At 30.8% G+C, this 10,000-nt stretch overlaps 2 protein-coding genes across 4 annotated transcripts in view; one reads left to right on the top strand and one right to left on the bottom strand.

Moving 5' to 3' along the window:
• The window catches only part of LOC113816038 (phenazine biosynthesis-like domain-containing protein 1), a 9,528-nt gene extending 432 nt beyond the window's left edge, over positions 1-9,096 (bottom strand). Inside the window, exons 1-8 of one of the 3 annotated variants that reach the window (XM_027368063.2) lie at positions 8,959-9,096; positions 8,723-8,852; positions 5,997-6,090; positions 5,687-5,888; positions 5,208-5,445; positions 4,667-4,857; positions 3,466-3,528; positions 1-371 (exon numbers count right to left, since the gene is read on the bottom strand). The exon at positions 1-371 is cut by the window's left edge and continues 432 nt beyond it. In XM_027368063.2, the coding sequence (XP_027223864.1) occupies positions 259-371; positions 3,466-3,528; positions 4,667-4,857; positions 5,208-5,445; positions 5,687-5,888; positions 5,997-6,080 (891 nt within the window). In that variant the 5' untranslated portion in view covers positions 6,081-6,090; positions 8,723-8,852; positions 8,959-9,096 and the 3' untranslated portion in view covers positions 1-258. Of the gene's footprint in view, positions 372-3,465; positions 3,529-4,666; positions 4,858-5,207; positions 5,446-5,686; positions 5,889-5,996; positions 6,091-6,350; positions 6,398-8,722; positions 8,892-8,958 lie in introns of those variants that run through there. The other 2 variants (XM_027368062.2, XM_027368064.2) reach the window with 2 other exon arrangements.
• LOC113816040 (L-xylulose reductase) lies at positions 8,986-9,828 on the top strand. The gene has a single exon (XM_027368065.2). The coding sequence runs from the start codon at positions 9,055-9,057 to the stop codon at positions 9,784-9,786; it is 732 nt and encodes a 243-aa protein (XP_027223866.1). The 5' UTR covers positions 8,986-9,054; the 3' UTR covers positions 9,787-9,828.
• Positions 9,829-10,000: the final 172 nt, after the last annotated feature.

The following is a 10,000-nucleotide window of genomic DNA, read 5'->3' as shown; positions in this document are numbered from 1 at the left end:
GCAAACATATGCATGAGGTTAGTGTTCCATATTCAAAATATTTTATCTTTATATAAATGTGCGGGGGAGGAGGGTGGCTGTGGTGTGGCTGTGGTGTGGCTGTGGTGTGGCTGTGACTGTGTCTGTGGTTGTGGTTGTGGCTGTGACTGTGCACGTGGCTGTTGGTGTAGGGGTGTGTGCTTCTACATTTTTAAAAGTCTTAGTACAATTCAGTTTTTATCTTTTTGTGAACTTTAAGAATAATACCTGAATTTATTATCAAATTGATATATGGCCTTGAATGACAGTAGTGGCCTTGCCTGCAAGATCGACTCTGCCATCGCCTCGAACACTTACAATTAGGTCACCACCACGTGGGGAACACTGACGACCTGCAGGAACATAGAACATTTTAGCATGATTTACTTCATTTTCATAAACAATTCTACAATATTCTGGCTTGACACATTCATTTCTATTCTTTTATAAAACATGTGTCATCTTATCAGTATTCAGTCTTATTAAAAATCTTTTTTTAATAACATATTGCAAAATCATTTACTTTACAAGAACAGGAAGCTATATGGACATTTCATATGAACCAATTCCTTTATATATAGAAAAAATCCTTGGTTGCCATACCAAGTGTAAAATTAAATCAATATCTCCCGGCATTTGCATTTTCTTTTTTATAACATTCATAATTCTTAAAAATAAAATAACAACTTTCTTAATTAGATGATACAAATAACATTTCAGAATTGATAATCATACCTAAAAAATACAAATCATGAAAAATGGCAATTTCAAATACACTGGAGAGATCTAATAAAACAAGATATAAATGTGGAAAAAACATTAACATAAACCTAAGAGGCATTCCTGAGAATATATTTAAACAACGAAACTAGGTTTGAGCAATGACGGAGATGGAGAGATACATATTTTCTATTTCAAAAATTATCCACATTTTATGTCACACTCTTAAACTAAATTCTAATATTGGAATATGTTACAATTCAAGAATTGTAAATATTCCGAATTGCGAATGCTTCTTAAGAATAGTATAATACTCTGCATGAGAGTAAAGTGACTACAAAATAATGATGGTATTATTTACCCCACTGGTGCCATATAAGGAAATACACTGTCAACTTCAGCTTTGTTTAAATTTGTTTGCACATAGATGGCTTCACAAGTACTTAGTCAACAAGAAGTCAGTTACTCAGCCTACCTGTTTAACCCATTCCTTGAATTTTCAGGATTTTTTAAAAATGTATTTCTATTATTACTATTATTGTTAATACTATTATTTTTATCAAAATTAATATCATTGTTCTAGTTATAACATTGTTAACCATAATAAGAGTAACAAATAAAATAAATTAGGTCAGGTTGCCAAGTAAATGACTCCTTGGTGACTAAGTACTTATAGAGCCATCTGTGTGCAAAGAAAATCAACAAAAACCTCAGTGGACAGTGCATGTATACATGCACTACTGGCATCAGTATATTAAATTATACTGTGATGCAATGCTCAATCATCACTTTTATATCCAAACATACTATTTCCAAGCTTTGTAGTTAAGAATTTAAGCATTTGTTTCTCTAACTCAAACACTGATAAATACTTTTACTTTGGTTCTGTATGCAATACTTCAGAGAATAATTTTTTATCATGCTCATCACATATGTGTTGTGTTGTTTGCAAAATGTAGTCAACATTGTTTTGCAAAGTATCTAGCAAATTCATGAGTCACATCAAGTATGTTTATTGGATTCCTTGATATCAAATCTGCCTCTAATCTTGCAAAAGAAATTGTCCTTGAATAACTGGCTGATATTGTATTCTAAGGCTAGTTGTTAACCTGGATTCAATATACACGTCAATCTGATATGGTTTTCTTCTTTTTGTTGAGTAAAGAGAGCATATTAACGACAGTGTACCTTGACACTTATTATTATACCACTTCAAGATAATAAGTCCATTATTTGCTATGCTCAGAGCATTTGTATTAATCCTCATTTATGATGGTCACTGTGGTACTATGGCACAGCTGGTGATTAGTGGGTTCAAGCCCTGCTCAAGGTTATGAAGGGCATCAGCCTTCTTCTTCTCTTCCCTTTTTTTTGGGGGGGGAGTTTATAAAGTTTCCTTGAAATAGGGCATTACTCTTGTGAGCACGGGAATCTGTGGTGAAAAATGACTAAGAGCCAGCATTATAAGCAGGCACACTGGGTACCTGATAAGGATGCCTCAGGTTTTCTATGAAACACATCATATCTAAGTATGTAAATGCAATGACTGGTTCTGTGTAGCTAATTACACATCATACTTCCACTATCATAACATAATTACTAAATAGTAACTCCAAGGAACATATTTTCAAAATCTGTTCTTTTATAATGAACATATTTTCTAAATTGCTGCACCCACTTTTTTTTGCATTTTGTTTCAGAAGCAGCTTCTAGCAGGTAAGAAAGAATAAAGTTAAGAAAACCTTCAAGTATGTATGTTGCTCGTATTTCATATTTTTGCACACTTATGGGGCATTGCATTGATGCATCAGCTATACATAAGCAACAGAATGGCACATCCTGTAAGATCATCCTTGTTAGGCTATAGCATCTGTTCTAACAAAATCTAGTCATGACAAGCTTCATGGAACAGAGATAAACGATGAGGTTTCAATCATCAATAATGTTAATACACATAATAATATATTCTTCATAAGACATTTACTTCAAAATTTATGCATATGAAGCAGTAAAATGGAAATATTCACTGATTTTTATGAACGACTTCAATTATGGTTTCTTCCTAAGGCATCTAAATTTTGCTTTAAGAGTCACTGCCACTAAATCATCCAAGAAGAGAGTGACAAATTCACGATGCTCCTCACAAATCTCAATGTCAACTTTTTAAATAAATGACATATCTTTAAATAAATGACATATATAAGTCTTTTCCACAAACATAAAGATGTTGGGATGACTTTCAGTGAGTGCAATAAATATCTAAAGGTAAGGTTCTTGAAAGGGGTGAAGTCAGTCAATATTGATACTATATCATTCTTGGTCTCCCAAAAACAAGGAACTATTATAAATTAGGATACATATATAATGAATTGAAGAATTTGACAATGTTATACCTTGTGTAAATACCACTGCATATTAGCATAAGTATGGTCATATGACTTGCCTACCAATATTGTGATAAGAAAAGTATGGATAACCTTTAGTATTTCTAATGCTTGGATTTCACAATGTATTATATATTCTAGAAACGAACTTAAATGATATAATAAATCTGAGATGTTATTGAAACATAAGAGAAAACATAATGTACCAAACAAATATTTTTTTAAATGCTATGAATGAAAATTTGGCAAATTTGTATGTGAGGATGCCAATATTGCAATGTTCCTTCTGTTTCTAATAAAAGAAGATAAAGACGACATCATGGAAAAAATATGCAAAACTTACATCTTAGGCGAGTCATTCCCAACTCTTTTGACCAGAAGGGGCCTAAAACAGTGTGTGCAGAACCTGTAAATCAAAAGTTAAAGATTGAAATATCTTAGCTATGTTACTATTAAGAAGCCCTAATTCACTTACTGTTGACCCAATGGTGATAGGTACACATGCACTGTATACTGTGGCTCACAGATGGCTTTAAAAAAGTTTAGTCCCCAACAGTCCATTACTAAGCTTAAATGACCTCACTTCTTTATCAAATTTCTTAAATTCTCAAAGAAAACGTTCTTACATCTTCTCACTACTCTTAGCATTATCAATGTTCTTCAAATTATCACCATTAACATTGTCATTATGATGTTACTCACAAAAATAGTAATAGAAATGAAAACTTGAACACTTTTTGCTGAATATTCAGGAAATGAAGTAAATAGCTTAGGTTAGGTAGGACTATTATTTGACTCTTCGGTGACCAAGGATTTCTTGAACTTTTTACATGTAAACAAGATGAAAAAAACACCTAGTATCAAAGGGGTAATATTCAGTTAAGGGCAGTGGGCTTACTGTGTGCTTATATGTTACAATTACACTAAGTTATTATGTATTACACATGGTTATGAAAGCAATCTGAAAAGTAAAAGGCAAATTAGAAGTGATGATAGAAAATAAAAAATAATGTAGAATTAAAGTTAAAATTTATTATCTAAATATAAATAAACTAATATACCATAAGTTGAAAAGTAGGAACACATCCATTATATCTGAATTGATGTCATGAGTTTACTGTGATGAGGTGGTCTATTGGATATTACATGGTCAGGTTGCACTGGCAACCAGCGTATCTAAACAACCATCAAAGTAATAATGAAAAGAGAAAGAGAAGCTACCTTTGTAGCCATCTTACAGAAAAAATGGGAATTAAAATTGGAGGTCTTAGTTGATACATTGCCTTTGCAATGAGCTTCTCAAGGGCAGAGGAACCACACATAATATGAAAAGAATACTTCAGAAATGACACACATGTTCTTTTTTATGATCATAATTACAGCAGTAATACTTATTGCTAATAGTTGTGATAATATCTATTAGAAGTATTATAATGATGTTAAGAATATTAAATAAAAAAAATAATAAAAAACTATGCAAACCACAAATATCATTACTTTACATATTTGATCACTTCATACATTGTTCAAGGCCTCATACTCACCAGTAACAGGGTCTTCTGGGATGCCATTCCAAGGTGCAAAGTAGCGAGAAATGCAATGGTAAAGCTGACTGTCCTCTGACATCTCCCCTTGCAGCCCACCACTCAGAGTAACTATAATTCCTTTGACTAATGATCCATTATGAAGACTTAATAATGATGCAGTATCTGGCTTTAGGCTTTCCAGGTCTTTCCTGAAACAGAATACACCATTCAGGCAATGACCATATAATTTGTGTAAATTCCTGCAATAAAGTCTAAATTATGTTAATAATATGCAGTTACATTTTTTCAACAATATCTTCTGGACACATTAAATCAAGATCTAGATCTTTAGAAGGGTACAAATGATAATAAAGTGGGAACAAATGCTGGAGGGCTATAAAAACTTTTACTGATATATAATTTAGAAAAAATCTGAATTTCCTGAATAAATTATATGCATATTCAATTCAACATCATTATCATTATTGTTTCCACAATCAAAAATACAATGAAAGAAATTTTAAGAATTCTTTTATCATGTTTGATTGTAATATCTTACCTAGTACATGAGCTATGAAGCTTCACTAGAAGTTTCTTTGTTGTGTGTGAAAGTAAAACAGTATCTACAAGGAGGTTGTTAACCACTCCTTTCACAAGAACATCTAAATCAGTTGTTTGTTCTGCTGTTAGAGGCTCAGGCGGATTTTCTGGGAAATCTAAAACAATGTTGCTGCTCTCCTTTCGAGCAACTAACACACCACTCATAGTCTTAAACTCTAATCTGTTGTTCCTATTTCCTGTAAATAAAAAAATATATATAAATAAAATACTGCATGCACCATATCAATGGAAAATGTATTTAATTAAAGCTATTTGGAAAATAAATCAATTAACAATGCACTACCATGTAAAAAAGATTCTAGTGAAATTAGAGTCATACTTAAAAGTCATTAAATCTTTTATTTCATAAAGGATTGAATGTCTAACCAAAATTATCATATTTCATACTCATTTAAAACAGAATTCAAACCTGTATACCTAAACAATTGAATAGGGTGTGGGCAGTGGCCAAGGTTGCATGGCCACAAAGGGGTACCTCATTTGTTGGTGTGAACCACCTGAGAGTGAATTGAGATGAAGTCACCCATGATTCAGTGTCACCTCCTATGGGACTGACATATGCTGTCTCTGACAGGTTGAGTTCTGAAGCCAAATTTTGCAGTGTCTGCTCTTCTAAAGGCTGAAAAGAATTTTATAAAATAATCAATATTTATTTATAATCAGTAATGCTAAACACAGTACATCAACTCTCCAAGCTCAAAATAAAAATCTCTCAAACCATATTCACCTCCAGGAGGGGCACCACAGCAGCCGGGTTTCCAGAGAAGGGTTGATCAGTGAAGGCATCGACTGTGAAAATTTGTAGCTTCATTGTTCTGAAACTGCAAAATGATCAGTAAATAAAAAATTTATAGTAATCCACTACATATAACTAAAAAGGATAATGAAAATTACTAAAATATCAAAAATATTTGAAACTTTATCATTAATATATCAGCCTGCTCTTAAAAACAGTATCACAGTAATCAGAACAGCCTGATGTGATAAACAAGACAAAGACAGTCAGACAATTAATATACTCTAAGTATCATAACACGTGCAATAATAGAGATTTGTATTAAGAGTAACTATATTGACTAACCTGTAATAATAATAACAGAAACAACAAATCATCTGCAATAGCAATCATCATTATCAATCATGGTAATAATAATGATAATAATAGTTGTTATAATAATAACAATAATAGTTGTTATAATAATAACAATAATAATAATAATAATAATAATAATAATAATAATAATAATAATAAAATAAAACAATAATAATAATAATAATAATAATAATAATAATAATAATAATAATAATAAGATAATAATAAGATGATAATAATAATAATAATAATGATAATAGTGATAATGATGATAATAAAAGATAATGATAATAGTAATACTACAACTACTACTACTGCTACTACTACTACTAATAATAATAATAATAATAATTATTATTATTATTATTATAATAATTATTATTATTATCATTATTATCACAATAATAGTGATAACAGTTGTGATAACGATAATAATGATAATAGCAATCATAACAATGATAATAATGATAACAATCATCATTATCATCATTACTATTATCATTATTATTATAATTTTTAATATTGCCATTTTTGTTATCATTATTATTATTAATTATTATTACTATCACATTCACTTACTTTTTATTAATATTAGTACATTTTTTTCTTCATTTCTTTTCTTTTCTTTCTCATTTATAATGATGATGATGATGATGAAAATAATAATAATAAATATAATAATAATAACAACAATGATACCAACAACAAAAACTATAATAATAATAACTAATAATAATAATAATAATTATAATAATAATAATAATAATAATAATAATAATAATAATAATGATAATAATGATAATAGTGATAATGATGATAATAAAAGATAATGATAATAGTACTACTACTACTACTACTACTGCTACTACTATTACTACAACTACTACTAATAATAATGATTGTAATAATAATAATCATTATTATCATTATTATCACAAAAATAGTGATAACAGTTATGATAATGATAATAATGATAATAGGAATAATAACAATCATCATTATCATTATCATCACTACTATTATCATTATTTTTATAATTTTTAATATTATCATTATTATCATTATTATGATTACTATTATTATTAGTATCACATTCACTTACTTTTCAATAGTATTAGTACAGTTTTTTTCATTTCTTTTCTTTTCTTTCTCATTTATAATGATGATGATGATGATGAAAATAATAATGATAAATATAATAATAATAACAACAATGATACCAACAACAAAAACTATAATAATAATAACTGTAATAATAATAATAATAATAATAATAATAATAATAATAATAATAATAATAATAATAATAATAATAATAATAATAATAATAATAATAACAATAATAATAATAATAATAACAATAATAATAATAAAACTAATAATAATAATAATAATAATAATAATAATAATAATAATAATAATAATAATAATAATAATAATAATAATAATAATAATAATAACAATAATAAAACTAATAACAATAATATCAATAATAATGATAATAATGACAATAATTTGAAAAAATAATATCTAATGATAATAACAATAATAATAATGACAATAATAATAACAATATCATAATATCAGCATTAATATTATCATTATCAATAATAATAAAAACAAATAATAACTATCATCATCATTATTATGATAATAATCATCATCATCATAATAAAAAATATAATCAATTATTGTCATTATCACTGATATCATTATTTTATTACCATTGCTATTATTATTATCATTATTATCATTAATGAAATTATTGCTACTATCATTATTATCATCACTAACTTTATTATTACCATTACTGTTATTCCTATTATTGCTTATCCTCATCAATATTTTAATAGGCAGAGTAATAACAACAGCATCAATAATAATGATAAATATAAAGAGGAAAAAAATCATATAAATAAATATGATAACTTTTAAGACATATCATTATGCATTATCTTTAGAGTATTTTCCTTTTTGCTATTAATAGATTACAATCACTTCTCTTATCACTTCAGCTATTATCATTGTCATTATTATCATTTGTCACTACAATTATGCCGCCAACTGACAATACTATTACTGACAGAATAGTTACACTAGCTACAGCAATAATGATAATTGAAAGTATGAGATACAGCGGGGTTGTTTTTAAAGATTGAGAATAAAACTCAATGATCAGAGGATGGATGTCCTTGAAGTGTTATTGCCCTTTGATAAGGAAGAAATTATCCCAAGTCACGACTCTACAACTTTCTTTATCTTCTAAGATGATTGTTTCAATGTCTATTCAAAACATAGTTTAACATTATTATTATCTTAGACGCTGATACTTTAGCTTTTCTTAATGTTAAATGTCTTACTTGTAGCCAGGCGAGAGGCAGAGGCAGTTGTCAAGGGGATCGTGTGTTCCTCTTCAAGCCGACTTGCTGTATCATCAAGGCCGCCGAATTCACAAAACTTTATTGTAGGGAAGGTGCATTTGTTTCAAACCTGCAGATCAATCTTGTTATTTTGGTATGCTGTCATAAAGTTGACATTACTCCATAAAGCTTACAACTACTTTCCAATTAAAGGCATCGCTAAAATAAAACCCTACCAAGCGCTATCGCGGCCTATCAGCTGATGCCGAGCCGTAGTAGAGTGGCTGACGAGCGGTCAGTCGGTCTCGAGTTGGAAATTAAGGCACTGCGTGATGGGCAAGTTTTCGGGTCGGCGAGCTCTTGTGACGGGCGCGGGGTCGGGTATTGGGCGTGCCACGGCCTTGAAATTAGCGCAGATGGGCGCTGAGGTATTCGCTTTGAGTAAAACGGCAGAAAACTTGGAATCATTGTGCGCTGAATGCCCCAACATCAAAACGGTTTGTGTTGATTTATCTGACTGGACAAGCACGCGGGAAGCCGTACAAAAGATAGTGCCCATTCATCTGCTTGTCAACAATGCAGCCGCAGCTGCCCTGGAGCCTTTCCTGACAACATCACCAGAAACATTTGACAGATTGATGAATGTAAACGTGAAAGCTATGATGAACGTATCCCAAGTCGTGGCTGGGGACCTCGTGAACCGCGAGGGACGCGGCTCAATAGTCAACGTGTCTTCTCAAGCAGGCCAGCGCCCCCTCCTCGACCACACAGCCTACAGTTGCAGCAAGGCCGCTGTTGACATGATGACCAAAATGATGGCACTAGAGTTGGGCCCCAAAGGAATCCGAGTCAATGCAGTCTCCCCCACAGTCGTCATGACAGCCATGGGCCGTTTGGGCTGGTCTGACCCGGCCAAGGCAGGACCGATGCTTGCTCGTATACCGCAGGGCAGGTTTGCCGAAGTAGATGAAGTAGTGAATGCTATAATGTACCTTCTTGGAGACGAAAGCGACATGGTAAACGGACACATGTTACCAGTCGATGGTGGTTTCTTGGCTGTCTAATAGAAGTAAATGTATCTTCGAAAATAAATACTAGAGAACACACCAATTGTATATTTTATACCCGTTGACCCATACCAATCACAGAAATAATTAATTGGAAAAGCGCATGTAAAACAACTTGTTTCATTGATAAATCTTCGAAAGTGTATAAAACTTCGACGCCTTCCCATTTACCTTGTACACAGATAGACTGAACATGTATGCCGTGTAAACT

Source organism: Penaeus vannamei, chromosome 20 (genome assembly GCF_042767895.1).
Source record: "Penaeus vannamei isolate JL-2024 chromosome 20, ASM4276789v1, whole genome shotgun sequence".
In the NCBI taxonomy this organism is placed as follows: domain Eukaryota; kingdom Metazoa; phylum Arthropoda; class Malacostraca; order Decapoda; family Penaeidae; genus Penaeus; species Penaeus vannamei.
This window is presented reverse-complemented; position numbering and strand designations above follow the sequence as displayed.